This window comes from Bufo bufo, chromosome 1 (assembly GCF_905171765.1).
Source record: "Bufo bufo chromosome 1, aBufBuf1.1, whole genome shotgun sequence".
Classification (NCBI taxonomy): Eukaryota; Metazoa; Chordata; class Amphibia; order Anura; family Bufonidae; genus Bufo; species Bufo bufo.
Genome location: NC_053389.1, coordinates 524,049,856 through 524,070,302, shown reverse-complemented (window position 1 = coordinate 524,070,302; position 20,447 = coordinate 524,049,856). Strand labels below are relative to the sequence as shown.

At 40.4% G+C, this 20,447-nt stretch overlaps 1 protein-coding gene across 1 annotated transcript in view; it reads right to left on the bottom strand.

Moving 5' to 3' along the window:
• The window catches only part of PTPRZ1 (protein tyrosine phosphatase receptor type Z1), a 276,086-nt gene that overhangs the window by 11,863 nt on the left and 243,776 nt on the right, over window positions 1–20,447 (bottom strand). Inside the window, 8 exon segments of the mRNA XM_040411638.1 lie at window positions 8,091–8,167; window positions 9,400–9,433; window positions 9,435–9,494; window positions 10,161–10,178; window positions 10,180–10,230; window positions 10,232–10,272; window positions 10,275–10,308; window positions 13,379–13,514. Of these exon segments, the coding sequence (XP_040267572.1) occupies window positions 8,091–8,167; window positions 9,400–9,433; window positions 9,435–9,494; window positions 10,161–10,178; window positions 10,180–10,230; window positions 10,232–10,272; window positions 10,275–10,308; window positions 13,379–13,514 (451 nt within the window).

Below are 20,447 nucleotides of genomic sequence, written 5' to 3'. Positions count from 1 at the left end.
TCTGTTCACATCTTAGAGTCCCTGGTGGCAAGAAGCTAACTCTAGGAGTTATAATGTAGTAGCCTTCATAGTCTGCAGCACTATATATTGAATAAAGTATGTCAGCAACTGTGACCATGCTAAACTACTGACAGCACTAAGTAGGAGATGTGGAAAGCAGTACAAGTATAACTTTTGTGGAGCATTTGTCATCAGGAGTAATGTGAATATTAAGTTTTATAACGCTCTTGCAAGTTCCCATGGCAGGACTTCACTGTGAAGTGTTCTCTGGTCTTTGCATTGCGCTGCTTCACAGCCCCTCCTCTGCTTCGAATGACAGCTGTAGTATACAAGCAGGAGAACGCAACAGCTGTTACTCTGAGCAGAGGCGAGGGGCTCTGAAGCAGCTCAATGCAGCGAGTAGTTCACTGTGAAGCACCACCTCCTAGGCACTTGGAAGAGCAGAATCTAGCAGAATAAAACTTCATATTCAGACTTCTCCTGATAAGAAAAGCTACACAAAACACATGTTTGTCCTGCTCTCTCCAGCCCCTAACTAGTATTGTCAGCAGCTTAACATGGTCAAAAGTGCTGGCAGATTCCCTTAAATTAATAAATGCTAGAAGCCTAACAAAACCTCACAGAGCTGATATTAAAGAGGACCTTTAATCTGTTTCACCTGTCTAATTAGGGTCTTACCTTATACGGCAGCGCCCACTGATGTCATTGCACTTTTATTTATTTTTTTCAAAAAATGACCTCCTCCCTGGCTATGAGCGGTGCGCTCTGATTGGATGCGCTCAAAGCCAGTGAGAAGAGAACCGCCCCAGTCTCCGCCTAGTATAATCAAGTCAGCTTATTAGAATATAAGGCGCCGAAATCAACTGGGAACAACAGTGGACGAATGGGGTGTCTTTGAAAAAAATAAAATAAAAGTGCGATGACATCAGTGGGGGCCGCCCTATAAGGTAAGACCCTAAGTAGACTAGGGCTAAACAGATGAAAGGTCCTCTTTAAGTCAATGAAAGCCAACACAAAAAATGCACAAAGTCAAGCATGGATACAATAAATATAGAGTCAAACACAAGTTAATATATATGCCACGCACATTTACAATAAGAAACCGCCCAGTTGTACATGCACTTAGGACTTCAGTTGGAAGTACACTCCTATGGTTCTTTTCAGCTTGTAACAGATCTCCTGGCACCCCGAATGAGTACCTCTGTAGATGGATGCTCCTAGTGCTTCCCGAGGGCTCCAAGCACTCCACTTGACACCGTAAGCACTGCCGACCCCATGAACCCGCCGCAGCTTGTTGGGGTCTCGCCATCGCCTACCCACCCTGGACCTACAACAAGGCTCCAGCGGGTGAACCTCTCTTCCTTCAGCGAGCGAAGCAGGAACAGGCTCTTAAAAGAGCTCAGTGATTATAGCCAGGGGAGTATACAGCGTATAGCATTCCCCAGTGTAGATACAGCCTTTCCCCCTACACATGGGACGAGGCTCTATGTTGAGGGTAAAACAAGAACTCTTTAATGGGGCTACAGGTCAGCCTTTTATGCAGGTCTTCCAGCAAGGGACACTCCCCCTGGAGACCTCGTGGAAGACTGCGACAGTTTATACATTAGCCAATCACATGCATTTACAGTATTCCCAGCAACCACCCCCCTTTGTCTGTGACGCAATCAACAAAATACAATGGGCATAGTCTGTGGAGCAATCAACAAAATACATTGGGCATTGCCTGTGATACAATTACCAAAACACAATTACAAAACACAATAGGCTCTGCTGTGATACAATTACCAAACATAATGGGCTAACTTAATCACTCACAGGCAGAAAACACACATTTTTCCCAAGACACAGAAAACACTTCAAAACCCCACATATTCCCATAATTTATACATCCATGCATAGCTTTGATCTGGGTGGACAACATATCCAAAAATTACCCAGATCCGAGCAGGGGTTCCCGAATTTCATGGAAGTCACATTTGGCCGACAGCAAGCATGGCTTTCCTGTCCAAAACAGTTCCACAGATTTAGGCTGTTCGGCCGGTTTGTCTTCTCCTTCAAAGTTAATATATGGGCCATAATCCTGAGGCAAGAGGCTGGCAAACAGGCACCTCCAAAACCCAGTGGCGAGGTTAGTTTCGTTCACACAGCTTTATAACAATAAACTAGCTGAAGGACCTGGCTTTAATCGGGTATATTTAATCCGTTTCATTTATTGGTTGTGTGTGTTGTTAAAAGATATCAACACTATCCACTATAACAGTGACATCTACAGCACCTTGCCCCCTTAACCGTGACCTCCACAGCCCCCCACCCCTTAACACTGACCCCCCCACAATGCTGCATCTCTTAAAATTGGACCTCCACATCAGCCCACCCCCTTAACTCTGACCTTTATAGCAGCCTTCCCCTTCAACAGTGAGTTTCACAGCACACCACCCCCCTTGATAGTAACCTCCACAGGGGCCCGCCCCCTTAACAGTGGGCCTTTACAGCAATATGCCCCTTAACACTGACCTCCATAGCGGACAATCCCCTTAACTGTGACCTCCACAGCAGCCTGCCCCTAGGGTGGCCAGAGGTCCAGTTTTAGGCCGGACAGTCCGGCTTTCAGACTCCCTTTCCTCCGTCTGGTGCAGGGCCTGGACAGATACAAGATGTCCTTTTGAATAGCTCACTCTCAGACAGCAGCACTGTACTGCCTGAGTGTGAGCTGCAGGGAGAAAGTCACCCTCCCTCCAACCTCTGCTGCTGACAGAAATTGATTTTTAACTTCATTTTTTCAATTACTGTCGGCTGAGGCATAGGAGGGGCGTGGTCTAACCAGATCGAGGCGTTGGCTTAGCGGGACCTAGAAGTTGATTTTTAACTTCCTTTTCAATGCCTGTTGGCTGAGGAGTGGAGGGGGCTTGGCCTAAACCAGATCGGGGGCATGTCCTTTTGAACAGCTCACTCTAAGACTGCAGCACTTTGCTGTTTGAGTGTAAGCTGCAGGGAGAAAGTCACCCTCCTCCCACCCCTGCAGCTGACAGAAGTGATTTTTACCTTCATTTTTTCAATCCCCGTCGGCTGAGGAGTGGTATTACGGATAATGGCGTAGATTAACGGATCCTGGGGGCGGTATTTTAAGTTTGTCTTTTGAGGGTGGACACATTGTCGCAGGCGGCGTGTCTGGGCCCCTTCCTGCAAGAGTGACGCCCCTCTGGGCACCTTACTGGCTCATTTGCATACAAAATAAACTGGATTTTTAGAGGATAAAAAACATCTATTGCTGGAACAAAGGCACATCTTGAAATAAGGTACCTGAGTGCGATTAGGCCATGGCTTTACTTCAATAGCAATTATCCTCGTGACTTCCTTTAACCCCTTCAACCCTGGGCCTGTTTTCACCTTCCTTCCCAGGCCATTTTGTGCAAATCTGACATGTCACTTTATGTGGTGATAACTTTTAAAACACTTTTACTTATACAGGCCATTCTGATACTGTGTTTTCTCGTCACATATTGTACTTCATGACAGTGGTAAAAATAAGTAAAAAAAAACAAAAAAACATTTTATTCATAAAAAAATACCAAATTTACCAAAAATTTGGAAAAATTAGCAAATTTCCAAATTTCAATTTCTCTACTTTTATAATAGATAGTAATACCTTCAAAAATAGTAATTACTTTACATTCCCATATGTCTACTTCATGTTTGGATCATTTTGAAAATTACATTTTATTTTTTGGGGACGTTAGAAGGCTTAGAAGTATGGAAGCAAATCTTTTTTGAAAATTTCCAAAACCCACTTTTTAAGTACCAGTTCAGGTCTGAAGTCACTTTGTGAGGCTTACATAATAGAAACCACACAAAAATGACCCCATTTTAGAAACTACACCCTTCAAGGTATACAAAACTGATTTTACAAACTTTGTTAACCCTTTAGGTGTTCCACAAGAATTGATGGAATATGGAGATAAAATTTCCCAAAAATTTAACTTTTTTTTTGGCAGATTTTACATTTAATAAAAAAATTTCAGTAGCAAGCAAGGTTAACAGCTAAATAAAAACTCAATATTTATTACCCTGATTCTGCGGTGTTACAGAAACACCCCACATGTGATCGTAAACTGCTGTAACGGGCACACGGCAGGGCGCAGAAGGAAGAACACCGTATAGTTCTTGGAAGGCAAATTTAGCTAAACTGGTTTTAGATGCCATGTCCCATTTTGAAAACCCCCTGATGCACCCCTACAGTAGAAACTCAAAAAAGTGACCACATTTTAGAAAATACGGGATTACGGTGCCAGTTTATTTGGTCTATTTTGGGGTACATATGATTTTTTATTGCTCTATATTACGTTTTTTGTGAGGGCTAAGGTAACAAAAAAATGTATGTTTTGGCACAGTTTTTATTTTTTACAGTGTTTACTTGAGAGATAAGGTCATGTGACTTTTTTATAGAGCAGATCGTTGCGCACGTGGCAATACCTAATATGTCTAATTTTCTTATTTATTTAAGTTTTACACAATAATAGCATTTTTTTGAAACCGAAATAATGATATTTTAGTTTCTCATAGTCTGAGAGCCATAGCTTTTTTATTTTTTGACCGATTGTCCTTAGGTAGGGGTCTCATTTTTTTTGCGGGATGAGGTGACGGTCTGAATGGTACTATTTTGGGGGGCATACGCCTTTTTGATAACTTGCTGTTGCAAGTTTTTTTTTTTTACGGTGTTCACCTGAGTGGTTAGGTCATGTAATATTTTTTATAGAGCTGTTTGTTATGGACGTGGCGATACCTAATATGTATATTATTTTTTATGTATTTCCCTTTAGCACAATAATAGCAGTTTTGAAACAAAAAAAAATAATGTTTTAGTGTCTCTATGTTCTGAGAGCTATGTTTTTTTTTTTTTGGGGCGATGGTCTTAGGTAGGGGCTCATTTTTTGCGGATGAGGTGACGGTTTTATTGATACCATTTTGTGGACATACGCCTTTTTGATCGCTTTGGTGTTGCACTTTTTGTGATGTAAGGTGACAAAAATGGCTTTTTTTTACACGGTTTTTATTTTATTTTTTTATGATGTTTATCGGACAGGGTGGATCATGTGATATATTTATAGAGCCGTCATTACAGACGCGGTGATACCTAATATGTGGGGTTTAGATTTTTTTCTGTTTTTTATTATAAAATATGGGGAAAGGGGTGTTTTTTTTCTTTTTTACTTTATTAATTTTATTAAAAACACTTTTTTTACTTTACTTTATTTATGACATTCACTTTTTGGGGGTCTGAAGCCCCTCTGCAATGCATTGCAATACATCTGTATTGTACTGCATTGCCTGTTAGTGTTATAACCTGAGTCATACACTAACAGGTTGCCTTAGGAGACCCAGCCTGAGGCTCGATCTCCTCGGCTCCCATAGAAGGCAATTCCCGATGCCGTGCAGGGCATTGGGCAGCCATCTGCTACGGCATCGGGCTGCCTTGTGTCGCATCAGGTCCCGCCACAGCAGCGCGCGGACTCTATTTCGATCATTCACCTGACACAAACCTCTTCTATGTCGCGGTTAATCCGCCGGCATCGGCTTTTACAGCGATGCCGGCGGATACAGCAGGGGCCCGGCTACCATGTACTGCCTGGCCGCTGCAGTGATCACTATGACGTACTATTACGTCAAATTGCGGGAACTCACTGGTTCCCATGACGTAACAGTACGTCAAAGGTCGGGAAGGGGGTTGAAGCTCACTGCTACAGCAGTGAAGAAAAATTGCTGGGTTGTTATGGAACTGTGTAAAGCTGTGTATGTGGAGACTAACGGCCTGCGAGCTTCTATTGGCTGATAAGGGTCATGTGACCAAGCTTCTAGTGGCTAATGCATTTTTGGGTAATATCTCAGGAACAGTACATCTAGAGAGCTGAGACCTGTCTAAAACCTTCCGGACACTGATATACCTGTGTGCCAAATTTTGTGATTGTAAATGCGATGGTGCGGATTCCTTTAGCGGACATACATACATACAAAACACATACACTCAGCTTTATATATTGGATCTGGATAAAACCAGTTTACCACATAGCAGTACAAAGTCTACACCGCAAAATGATATTTTCAATAAACCCTGGGGAGGGTGATGGTATAATGTCTTTAAAATGCCATGATATTTAAGAAGGAGTGTTTTTTTTAAAAGTGGTTTTCCAGGGGATGATTATTTTAATTTTTTAAATGGAAAAAAAAAACATTACGTCACTTATCTGCTGCTCTACTGCTGCTTTGGTCCTTGCTGCTCTCCACTTTCTGGTTGCGGCTTAACGCACAGGAAATGGACGGAAATGTATGCTTAGCCAAATAATGGCTGCAGTGGTGACTGGTATTTACAGCCATTTACTGTGTTTGGAGATGGACCAGGAACAGATAGATGAAATGAGTAACGCTTCTTTATATTTTTAACCCATTTGCCCATTTAAAAAAAAAAAAATAAATAAATAAATAAATATATATATATATATATATATATATATATATATATATATATATATTATACACACACATATACATATATATATATATATATATATATAATCTTCTCCCCCACAAAACCCCTTCTGTTGGGGGGAAAAAGGCATTCACAATGAGGGTCATTTAGTTCGAATTTCTGATTGATTGTAATGGCGTTCATGCTGGAGATCACATCGGTTCGTAATATGGCACTGAATAATTATTACACATCAGATATTTCCGAATAACCAAATAAAAATCATGCTGTATTGTTGCTAGGAATCCCACATTTGACCTTCAACAAACAGTAAAGCAGCTTAGAATGCTATTCATTTGCATCAAAAACCTTCAGCTATTACTTTATCAAAAGAAAACGGTTTTAACAAGAATTAGCACATAGTATGTTATGCGGTACTGTGTAAATGTCTCAGGCAGTGTGGAAAAATGCTGTAACGTAAGTGTTAATAGTTTAAATTAAAATTTATTCTGCAGCAGGACAACAACCCCAAACATACAGCCAATGTCATTAACTATCTTCAGAAGAACAAGGAGTCCTGAAGTGATGAAATGGCCTCCACAGAGCTCATCTGTACATTATCAAGTCTGTCTGGGATTATATGACAGAAGGACTTTGAGCAAGCCTACATCCACAGAAGGTCTGTGGTTAGTTCTTAAAGATATTCAAGACAAAGTCCCTGCCGAGTTCCTTCAAAAACTATGAGCAAGTGTACCTCGGAGAATTAATACTGTTTTGATGGCAAAGGGTGTTCACACCAAATATTGATGTGATTTAGATTTCTCTTCATTCACTTTGCATATTGTTAATTGACAAAAATTAACTATTAACACTTATTTTTTAAAGCTTTCTTTGCAGCATTTTCCCCACACCTGCTTACACTTTTGCATAGTACTGTATATCGTCATTCCTTGTTGAAAAGTTAATGTTCGTTAGCCGAAGGGTGCTATTATGTATACCTTAGGGGTCGCAGGAAACACTTGCTTGAAACAATGGCAAGCTCAGGTACAGCCTGGCAGTCAATAGTAAATCTCAAGCCTCACCTGTACCCTGTAGGAGTTGTTAAACTTTGGGGGATCTTTCTGCCAGATCCCCCGACATGGCTGACCTTTAGAGGAAGCATATTTACTACTTGCTACCCATTGTTGAGTTCAGCTCCTTCAGTCCACTGCCACTGCCTCTGCCTCACTCTAGTTACTGTATGCCAACATCCTATTTAATGTGGGGTTACTGCCAATGACTGCTCACAGCGGTGATGCATCCCCCATTGTGTTATGTCACTGTTGCATTTGACGCAGGGGGACAAGTTTACCACTGTTGCCATATGACCCACATAAAACAGGTTGTTGACACGCAGGGACCAGAGCAAGGTGGGGGGGGGGGGGCGATTGGAGCTGGAACCCAGTCCAGTGGCAGGGAGTAGGTAAGTATGCTTCCTTCCACAGGTGGGCTACATAGGGGAGGTCTGGGAAAAAGGCCCCCGTAGATGAACTCACGTTTAATGCATTTGTAATTGCACCCTAGTAGCCAAAATTGTTAGCTGTTTATTTAGGTTTGCCAAATTTGGGGACATTATTGAGAAATCTGCCACCTACCGTATGTAGGATGCATTAATATAATCAGTTCCTTCTCCTCCCAGTGAAGAAAGGCCTACTCTTGATCGTTCAACTGTGGAAAAAAAACAATGTGTTAGTTATTCATGGAAATGCATCTTTATACGACTGCGTAGTCACCTGTAATCCTTCCAGGTTAAAGTTTAAGGTAGTCCCATCATACATTGTTATTTATTGGAGCCTGCCTAAGTCAAAAACAAAAGGGGCAAAAGTCCCTTAGTTTATTCCTACACAGCAGCAGAATGCAGAATGCATCAGTTTGCCGCCGTTCCGCCTCCGTTGCGCTCTGGAGGTGGACACTAAAACGCTGCTTACAGCGTTTTGGTGTCTGCCTGACGATGCAGAGGCAAACGGATCTGTCCTGGCACACAATGTGTCCAATGGGGACGGATCCGTTTTCACTGACACAATATGGCACAATAGAAAACGGATCCATCCCCCATTGACTTTCAATGGTGTTCAAGACGGATCCGTTTTGGCTATGTTACAGATAATACAACCGGATCCGTTCTGAACGATGCATGCGGTTTGTATTATTTGAACCGATGCGTTTGTGCAGATCCATGACGGATCCGCACCAAACGCGAGAGTGAAATATATGGCGCAGCTTGGTACTGGACAAAAGTAATCAGTTGCCTAAAGCTGGAATATCCATTAAAGCCGATTGGAATCAATGTAAAGAACCTGATATATACTTACAGCACCTTGCTACTGCTTATCTCCTAGGTCCTCTCTAGCACAGGATTCCTCAACTTTTGTCTACTGGGCTCTCACCAAGCAAAACATTGACTGGGTCAAAGTCCATGACAAAATTAAAAATGTATCTCACAAGAAATCATTATTTTAAAGAAATAATATTAAAGAAACAAGTAGAAACATTGAGTTATCCAGTGGAAAATACTTAGCACTTATCCACAGGATAGGTAACAAATATCAGAACATGGGGGGGCTCATTCAGCTGGGACCTTCACAATCGAGAGAACAAGACGTCTCCTAGAACCCTCTCTGATTGGAGTGGTAGTGCGCATGTCGGGTCCCACCGCTCCATTAACTTCTATAGGGCTGACATAGACGGCGCTTCGTCAATCCCAGAAATGAAATTAAATGAGGATGGAGGAGAGGTGTCATACGTACAGTATAAGCGAGAAGATAACTAATCAATGACAAATATGACAGATGGTAAATTCTGATCATGACTTTCAGGCGAAAGACCAAGATCTTTTATTAAGGATCTGTCATAGAGCTAATATGAAATAAAAGAAAGTAAAAACCACTTCTAACACATACCTGGAATAATGGATGAGGTTCTGTTTTTATCCCTTGTTGTGTGGCTTTAATGCTGTTGAGTAGTCACACTGGAGGATATTGGGTTCACTTAGTAACTGAAAGAAAAAAACATGACTTTTTTTTGCAAAATTTTATTTTATTCTAGTGTTCATAAACCTCTAATTTTAGCGGACAGTTACAGCAATGACAGAATAGAATCCATCAATGACCTCATTTTTGCAGCAAAACCAATAATACCTTCAAATATAATGACTAGAGGTATTCATTAAATCATATCTAGACTCCAAAAAAATGAGAGGTTTCTTTCTTACTAACATTTTTTTGTCATGAAAATTGTTTATAGACGGTTGGATTCAGTCTCATGCTCTATAGTTGGTCACAAGAGGTCCATTGTCTCTTTCAGGAGGTTACAGTGTACAAGGCTTCCATAAAAAAAAAGGTTGCTTTCTTTGCATGCCAGTCCTCTAATAAAGCGAGGAATGCGAGTCTGTTTCCCATTCATTATATAAGAATGGCTTCTTATTATGTACAGTGTGTCATTTTGTCAGAATTCTCTGTCAGTAATAATGTATTATAGAATGCACTAGAATCTCCAATACTAAATTTATAATTAGGCCCTTTTTACAGAGCTCAAGGTGAATGCTGCAACCAAAGCTGCAAAATTATACTAGAACATCTATAATTCCCCCTAGGACTAATATTCAAAAAAAGGAGTTCAAGGAGAAACTACTGGGTCAAACCGCTTATAGCACATGACTTACCTTGAACGGTGTTCCAGTCTCGTTTTTTTCCAGATGGGCCCGTTGTTAGGAGAGCATTAACATATGCATGAAATATGACTCTCTGCTACTTCAGTTTCTCTGCTCAGAATGCCTCAACCAGAGCATCATGAATGAAGATGTACTGTTCCTGGATGGGGTAATGATCAATGTAAGATCTTTGTATGACTAACACTAATGATTTTACAAAGGATGTGCTCAGCCAGTGAGAACAGAAAATTATGACACGAGTCTTCATTGTACAATACATGCTGAATGTCTGCTGTTAATAATGAGGTCTGATTTACAATCCACACAAAAGATACTTATTTTAGATTAGAATTCATCACGTTTCAGATTTGTAATTTAAATAATGGCTGCAACAATCCTGTAATAATATACATTGATAGCACTTCCCCCAATTGGAATAAATCAAATGCACCCCAATTATAAGTTTTAAATGTATTGCAAAAATATGTAAAACCATATAACTACATATAATTTCATGAAATTAAAAGGGGCCCTAATTACATGTGCATCTTATTAAATCGTACATACAAATCCATATCAGTTCATAAATAAAAAATCCATATCCAATCATGCCATCATTGATCACAGATTATAAACTTGAATTCATATAATTAACATAAACGAGGGACCATAATCCAGTGTTTCGATGTTCCCAAGGTATATATTCTTATGTTATATATATGATGATGTTATATACCAATATTCCTGATGATGTATATATGATGGTCAATATAGTCACTCCATAAGGTAATAGCCAATATGGTATGGCAGTATGATCAATCCACAGGATCCTGGTTTGAAGCCTTTAGTAAAATAATGTCTCTTATATTAGAGCTTGATGACTTATAATGTAGCCAATATGATTAACTAGATATAGTCAGTCAAACCAAACGGTTATAAGTTTCAGTGACTATATGTGACCATCATATATACATCAGGAATATTGGTATTAACACATCATATATATATCAGAAGAATATTTACCTTGGGACATCGAAGCACTGGATTATGGTCCCTGGTTTATGTTAATTATATGAATTAAGTTTATAATCTGTGATTAATGATAGCATGATTGGATAAGGATTTTTTATTTTTGAACTGATATGGATTTGCATGTATGATTTGATATGATGCACATGTAATTAAGGCCATTTTAATTTCATGAATTTTAGGTAGTTATATGGTTTTATATATTTTTGTATTAAATGTTAAAACTTATAATTAGGGTGCATTTGATTTATTTCATTTGGGGGGGTGTGGCCTATCAATATATATAAATTTATTGCGATTAGAGAAGTGAGCCACTATAATATATATCAATCCTGTAATTGAGTTTATTTAAGATGTATTTATTCTTTTTTTTTGTAACAAATCTCAAACGATTGCCAGTGGCCACACCAAGTCACCAAACTTACAATGAAAAATATAAGAAAGATTTGACTCAAATGATCAACTATTAATAAATTGATTTTCTTCCACCGTGTTTCCTATTGCTATGAACTGTAGTTTTCATGGAAATGAATCAATAACAGAATTAATAGGTAAAGCGTAAGGAGTTGCCCAGCTACTTAAATGCATACAACATTTTATTGAAATGATGGAAAATTCTAACAGGTACAGTATATCAAAGCTGTTGCTGTCTATTATCTACATATCTTTCTACTTATGTATCTCATGTATCATTGTGTTATTGATATGTGATCTACCAACTCTGACTGCACTTTATTCTTTATTAATGTGTCAGAAATAAAGCTTTATAAGTACAATAAATTATAAAAGATAGAATAGATAGATACCGGTAAATATGAGACAGATAGATATTAGACAGATATGAGACAGACAGATATAGATATACACTCACCTAAAGAATTATTAGGAAAACCATACTAATACGGTGTTGGACCCCCTTTTGCCTTCAGAACTGCCTTAATTCTACGTGGCATTGATTCCACAAGGTGCTGATAGCATTCTTTAGAAATGTTGGCCCATATTGATAGGATAGCATCTTGCAGTTGATGGAGATTTGAGGGATGCACATCCAGGGCACGAAGCTCCCGTTCCACCACATCCCAAAGATGCTCTATTGGGTTGAGATCTGGTGACTGTGGGGGCCATTTTAGTACAGTGAACTCATTGTCATGTTCAAGAAACCAATTTGAAATGATTCGAGCTTTGTGACATGGTGCATTATCCTGCTGGAAGTAGCCATCAGAGGATGGGTACATGTTCTCATTCTGTTTACGCCAAATTCGGACTCTACCATTTGAATGTCAACAGAAATCAAGACTAATCAGACCAGGCAACATTTTTCCTATTTGTAGTGGAGATGAGTGGTACCCGGTGGGGTCTTCTGCTGTTGTAGCCCATCCGCCTCAAGGTTGTGCGTGTTGTGGCTTCACAAATGCTTTGCTGCATACCTCGGTTGTAACGAGTGGTTATTTCAGTCAACGTTGCTCTTCTATCAGCTTGAATCAGTCGGCCCATTCTCCTCTGACCTCTAGCATCCACAAGGCATTTTTGCCCACAGGACTGCCGCATACTGGATGTTTTTCCCTTTTCACACCATTCTTTGTAAACCCTAGAAATGGTTGTGCGTGAAAATCCCAGTAACTGAGCAGATTGTGAAATACTCAGACCGGCCCGTCTGGCACCAACAACCATGCCACGCTCAAAATTGCTTAAATCACCTTTCTTTCCCATTCTGACATTCAGTTTGGAGTTCAGGAGATTGTCTTGACCAGGAGCACCCCCCTAAATGCATTGAAGCAACTGCCATGTGATTGGTTGACTAGATTATTGCATTAATGTGAAATAGAACAGGTGTTCCTAATAATTCTTTAGGTGAGTGTATATGAGATAGATAGACAGACAGACATAGATAGATAATATACAGATGTAGTAGAGTAAACACTCATGCTTTATGAGATGTGTTATCTAAACTAAACGCGATGAGTTAAGAAATTTGAGTTAAGAGCTTGAGTGCTAACCCTGCTACATCTGTATAAGAGAATAGATAGATATGCAATGGCTGGGTAGATAGAAAATATAGATAGATTAGATACATGTAGATATATTTTTTTTATTTCTTATTAACTTTAGCAGTAAATAAATACAGCAACAATAACAAGAAATAGTTACAGATAGGTTTATTAGATAGACACAGATAGGTCGATAGATTGTATTGTACATACCTCGGTTTGTACCAAATAATTTCTCTGAGTTCGGATATGTTTTAAGAAGCCAAAAATGTTTACAGTGCCTTCTTGTCTAATTTGCTGCAGCATGCTATCCAGAACAATGTATGTTCCAGTTCTTCCAACACCCGCACTAGAATGCAACACAGAGGGATAAATAGACTAAATCCTGGGATAATTTTGGGCACCACCAGAGACACGATACAATCAATTTTCTCCATCCTTGACCACTGAATGACATTAAAGGGGGTTTCCAAGATTTTTTTTTATCTGATTGGCACTCGCAGTAGCACCGTACCCTTCTCTCTGCTTTTCCTAGTCCAAGTGACAACACTTTCAACCTACAGTAGGAGCATCTCAGCCAAGCACAGCCACTATACACTGTACGGCACGAGGGGCGTACATAAAAATCCCTGGGCCCCATAGCAAGAATCTGAATTGGGTCATCATGTCTGGATGTGCCACATCCAGCACTACCATGATTTTCGTTCCTATGACAGAGCAGAACAGCGAACGCCACTAGCGCAGGTGTGAACGAAAACCTCAGCTGTTGTAGAACATCATAATAGTGATAAGAGAGCTACAAGTCTCATCATGACCAGTTTAGGCCAGTGTCACACTGGCGGCAGTAGTTCCAGCAGACTGTTCGGACGGAGTACAGTGTGTCGGAACCCTCTGGGTACAAGGGCGCCAGCCTGCATTCCGGTAACCTCCAGCAATCCCAGATCCACGGAGCTCTAGTGGGCTGTTCTCTGGTGTAACTACAGCCAGCAGTGTGAAACAGGCGTTATTGCTGAAAATTATTGGGCAATACATGGAGGGGTAAAAGAGAAGAAAAATACAACTCCCAGCATGTCCAGGTTGTTATTATGGAACACAAGTTGACATTATAGGGAGAGGGTATAAGAGGAGAGAAATACAACGCCCAGCATTACCAGACTGTTATTATACAGCATCAGTGGATATTATATGACCAGAGAACTACAATTCATAGTATTGTAGGTCATGAGTGACCATTACATGGAGGGGGATACATTAGGAAAAAACTACAACTTCAAGTATTAGGATGTTATGGGCAATCCCGGGACACCACCCACCTCTCCTCCAGGCACAGCACAGAAGCTCCCAGGTAGTTCTTCACATTTTCCTCTCCACTGCTGAGAGCTCCATCTCCCTGCCCTCATTACATGATGATGGCATAAAAACAGGTCCTTCAGCTGATGATATCATTGTAAGTCCTTCTCCACAGCTAGGTTTCCACAGGGGGCGGAGCTTTCCTTTCTGCACAGCCAGGCCCCCTTCTTCCACGGGCCCCATGGCAACTGCATGGTCTGCCTCTATTAGATGTACGCCACTGTACAGCACTGTGAGAAAGTGCATCTGCCTTCTCAAAACAGCTGATCGGCGGGAGGCCTGGGTGTCAGATCTCCACTGATCAGATACTGATGACCTATCCAGGTAATAGGTTACAGTAAAAAAAGTTTTGGAAGACCCTTTTAATGTATTGTCAAGTGCAGGACACACCTTACAGCCTACAGTAGTTCAGGGTGGATGCTTAAAGGAACATGTCCATCAGAAGGAATGTTAGGCAGTTTTTACTCTTTTATTTTGGCAGTGCTATGCCATTTAAAATCAATATAAAACAATATAGCAGTCAGCACAAATGATAAGACCTCCTATATAGATAGGTAATCCATTGTCAGTCTACTACTGCTTTGAGGGGAATATTTTCTCTGCAATGTTATCTTCATAATAATAGTAGATGTAGGATTTGGATGATAGTATGACATATGCTCTATTGTTCTCTTCAAAGATAGATAAAGAAGCTATTATGGTGGTATCCCATGCTTGACGGTTGCTCTGCTCTCTCCAATGGGCACAGGCTCTGCTCTGCTCCCCTGCCCTCTCAATGCCCAGCGCTTCAGTCCTGCTCCTATCTGGCGGGCCACCAGAATGTTTCCCTGCTCTCATCTTTGTGCAGGCTGCAACCTGCTTCTTCGTGCTTCGCTTTCTTATGCCCATAGGGGCACACGCTCTCCCTCTCAGGTTTTTAAAAGGCCAGTGCACGCATACCCTAATTTGCCATATACCTATGACAGACCTTGCTAGGGTATATAAGGCAACCTCCTCTACTGGTGGGTGCCTGAGCAATAGGGTGGAAGGTTTTCTGGATATAATTTTTTTTTCATTGCTCTTTAACCCCTTAGTGACCACAAATACACGTTTTTACGGCGGTTACTAAGGGGCAGGTTCTAGTTTTGTTAGAAAGAGGTTGTCATGTACTATATGATCTCTGATTTTCATTTTATACATTAGTCATAGGATAACCCCTTTAAGACAAGCAAATGTGAAGGTGGAGCAGAATTTTTCATATAAAAGATAAAAGGAAGTAAAAACACAATTAACATACCCGTAACTTATGCACATTTCTGGGATTATTTTGATTAATGGGGAAACTGTATAAAAATACCACTGCTCTGTGTTTGCTAGAATGCAGCAATGACATGTCGTCCACACATGTCCACTGCAGCCATTTTTTTTTTTACAGAAAACCCCTATCTAAACTTAGCTTATTGTTTAGTTCAGTTTTCCATTTACCAATAGACAGGGGCAGGTTTGGACTGGCCCACAGGGGTACAGGTGAATCCCCCGCTGGGCCCCTGAGCAAGGTGGACCCCTAGTCTCCCAGCCCCTGCACAAGTGGCACATAACACAGTAGAATTACTGCACTACATAGATATATTCAATGTACAGCTCCTCAACCAGCCTATGTTCATATAAAAAACTAGATTTTTTTTATATAAACATATGATTTTATATGATTATTAAAGAAACTCCCCAGTTTATTATTCTAGACACGATCAGATAGCTGAGATGACTTCTAGGTATGGAGGAAAGTTAGCCATTATCCTCTTTTTCCCATGTCCTACCTTCTCAAAGTCACTGCAGGGATCCCCATATTCAATCATCTGGTAGAATCTTGCTGCTGTGTGATCAGGTAATATTTGAATGTATCCATACGGTGGGCCCCCAAAATAAATTTTACTGGTGGGCCCTGGACAGGGGCATAGCTATAGAAATCAGGGGAAGCTGCTGCAACGGGGCCCGAACTCAGAAGGGGTCCGCCTGGGAGAAGGACTGATAGATTTTACTGTTAGGGTCCCTTCAAAAGTATTAGGCTGGTTTCACACGGGCGTTTATTCCGCGCGGATGCGATGCGTGAGGTGAACGCATTGCACCCGCACTGAATACCGACCCATTCATTTCTATGGGGCTGTTCACATGAGCGGTGATTTTCACGCATCACTTATGCGTTGCGTGAAAATCGCAGCATGCTCTATATTCTGCGTTTTTCACGCAACGCAGACCCCATAGAAGTGAATGGGGTTGCGTGAAAATCGCAAGCATCCGCAAGCAAGTGCGGATGCGGTGCGATCTTCACGCACGGTTGCTAGGAGACGATCGGGATGGATACCTGATCATTATTATTTTCCCTGATAACATGGTTATAAGGGAAAATAATAGCATTCTGAATACAGAATGCATAGTAAAATAGCGCTGGAGGGGTTAAAAAAAAAATAAATTATAATTTAACTCACCTTAGTCCACTTGATCGCGCAGCCCGGCTTCTCTTCTGTCTTCTTCTTTGCTGAACAGGACCTGTGGTGAGCATTCATTCCAGGACCTGTGGTGACGTCACTCCGGTCATCACACGATCCATCAAATGATCTTTTACCATGGTGATGGGTCATGTGATGGATCATGTGATGACCGGAGTGACGTCACCACAGGTCCTGGAATGAATGATCACCACAGGTCCTGTTCAGCAAAGAAGGAGACAGACGAGATGCCGGCAGCGCCAGCAAGTGGATTAAGGTGAGTTAAATTATTATTATTATTTTTTTAACCCCTCCAGCGCTATTTTACTATGCATTCTGTATTCAGAATGCTATTATTTTCCCTTATAACCATGTTATAAGGGAAAATAATACAATCTACAGAACACCGATCCCAAGCCCGAACTTCTGTGAAGAAGTTCGGGTTTGGGTATCAAACATGCGCATTTTTTCTCACGCGAGTGCAAAACGCATTACAATGTTTTGCACTCGCGCAGAAAAATCGAGGGTGTTCCCGTAACGCACCCGCACATTTTCCCGCAACGCCCGTGTGAAAGAGGCCTAAGGGAAACATGCAATTATTTGAACACTGCCCCTATAGACTGCAATGAATTACCTACTATGGGAGTCTTATTATGTTCCTATAGAGCCCTGCCACAGTACTCCATAGGAACTATCACTATGGTAGCTTGGATCCTTCCTAAAGCCTCATTCACAAGTTTTGGTCAGTGATTGTCAGCCAAACCCAGGATTGGAGCATCCACAGACATAAGGTGTAATGGAAAGATCTGCACCTGTTCTATGTTTAGAGGCGCACCTGGTTTTGGCTCAAAATCACTGATGGAAATCGCTTACCAAAACACTGACGTGTGAATGAGGCATTAGGCTCGAGACTACCACAGTGAACAGCTTCACTAATCTCAGCGTGGGGAAGCTGTTCAGGCCGCAGGAGTGCACTCCTGGGAAGAGCCTCTCAGATGTCATGGTCAGAATTGACAAATTTGCTTACATGTTTCTTGTGAAAAAAAACAATCTTAGGGCTCATGCTCACAAACGTATTTTCTTTCCGTGTCCGTTCCGTTTTTTTTTCGGACCATACACGGAACTATTAATTTCAATGGGTCCGCAAAAAAGAAAAACGGAAGTTACTCCGTGTGCATTCCGTTTTCGTATAGCCGTATTTCCATTCTGCAAAAAAATAGAACATGTTCTAATATTGTCCGCATTACGAACAAGGATAGTACTGTTCTATTAGGGGCCAGTTTGTCTGTTCCGCAAAATACGGAATGCATACGGACGTCATCCATACGGTCGTGTGCAAATAATGGCATAATATACAGAAGGAATAGCATATTTAAAAATATGAATGCACACAGGCATGATGGGAAGCAGGCAGAGGTAACATATACACTAAAATCCAGAGCGGAGTCATGACACAAGTACATACAGTACAGACCAAAAGTTTGGACACACCTTCTCATTCAAAGAGTTTTCTTTATTTTCATGACTATGAAAATTGTAGATTCACACTGAAGGCATCAAAACTATGAATTAACACTTGTGGAATTATATTCATAACAAACAAGTGTGAAACAACTGAAAATATATAATATTCTAGGTTCTTCAAAGTAGCCACCTTTTGCTTTGATTACTGCTTTGCACACTCTTGATGAGCTTCAAAAGGTAGTCCCCTGAAATGGTTTTCACTTCACAGGTGTGCCCTTTCAGGTTTAATAAGTGGGATTTCTTGCCTTATAAATGGGGTTGGGACCATCAGTTGCCTTGAGGAGAGGTCAGGTGGATACACAGCTGATAGTCCTACTGAATAGACTGTTAGAATTTGTATTATGGCAAGAAAAAAGCAGCTAAGTAAAGAAAACGAGTGGCCATCATTACTTTAAGAAATGAAGGTCAGTCAGTCAGCCGAAAAATTGGGAAAACTTTGAAAGTAAGGGCTATTTGACCATGAAGGAGAGTGATGGGGTGCTGCACCAGATGACCTGGCCTCCACAGTCACCGGACTTGAACCCAATCGAGATGGTTTGGGGTGAGCTGGACAGCAGAGTGAAGGCAAAAGGGCCAACAAGTGCTAAGCATCTCTGGGAACTCCTTCAAGACTGTTGGAAGACCATTTCAGGGGACTACCTCTTGAAGCTCATCAAGAGAATGCCAAGAGTGTGCAAAGCAGTAATCAAAGCAAAAGGTGGCTACTTTGAAGAACCTAGAATATGACATATTTCAGTTGTTTCACACTTGTTTGTTATGTATATAATTCCACATGTGTTAATTCATAGTTTTGATGCCTTCATAGTCATGAAAATAAAGAAAACTCTTTGAATGAGAAGGTGTGTCCAAACTTTTGGTCTGTACTGTATATCACAATGAAAATAATAGTGATGGTAATAATGAGGCACACATGAAAGTAGTTGAGCAATGAACATATTTAAAAATCAGTTTTCAGATTCATTCCATTTGGACAATGGCTTTCCATGACAGAGGAGAACCCTCCTCCAATATTCTTTCTGTTTGGGTAGATTAACTCTTTCAATAGCTTTCATTTGCAATCTATGGTATGTATTTATTTATGATGGGTATTCACAAAGTGCAATGCCACACCAATTTTTTGTACATAGATGAGATGTTCTATTAGCAGCCTGTGGATTTTCTCTCTTTTCCATCAGTTGGGGAGTTGATGGGCTCCTTATCTCTGCTCTCTGACATTATAAACACCCATTATAGCTCAGCTCTTATCTGACTGATAAAAATGTGGCTTAAATAAGTGATTATGACCTCTTAGTAGTTTAGCGATTAGGTTTATTAGATGATCGGCACAAAGTGAAAGTGAACGTATATTTTTAATAAAGGCCGTTTGAAAATATTATTTTTAACCATAAATGAGTCAAACAAAAATTGCCTCCGAAGTTGTACCTAGCTTTTAAGGCTACAGGTAGTACACCTGATATACTATATATGACATTCACTGCACTTAATGATATAAATATCATATGTGGTATTACAATTTATAAAAGAGATTAGAGTATGTTTATAATTATTGGTAGAGGAAACTATTTCTTTACCCGATTTAAAATACTGACATATATGACATCTTTTTAATCCGCATTTAAAGAAACGGTTAATCGTTTCTCACCAGAAAGGCAAAGGCAAATTTGTTTTTGATTTTTTTCTACATGTCTTGAGATGAAATAAAGATTCAAGTATTTTACAAGATTTTCCGTTTTGCCTGCTACCTCTGGGAATCATCCCTGCGTTTGAGCACCGTACTGGGATGGAGGTGAGTTGATCTTTTTGCTCAATGTTTTATTTCTTAAAGCACCAATAAATCAACAGTTAAATATCAATAGTGTAGCCTTAAATCTGTTCTCATATTTAAACCATCTGGGTATGAACCCTTTAACATAAAAATCCAATAATTTTTGAGATTTAAAAGC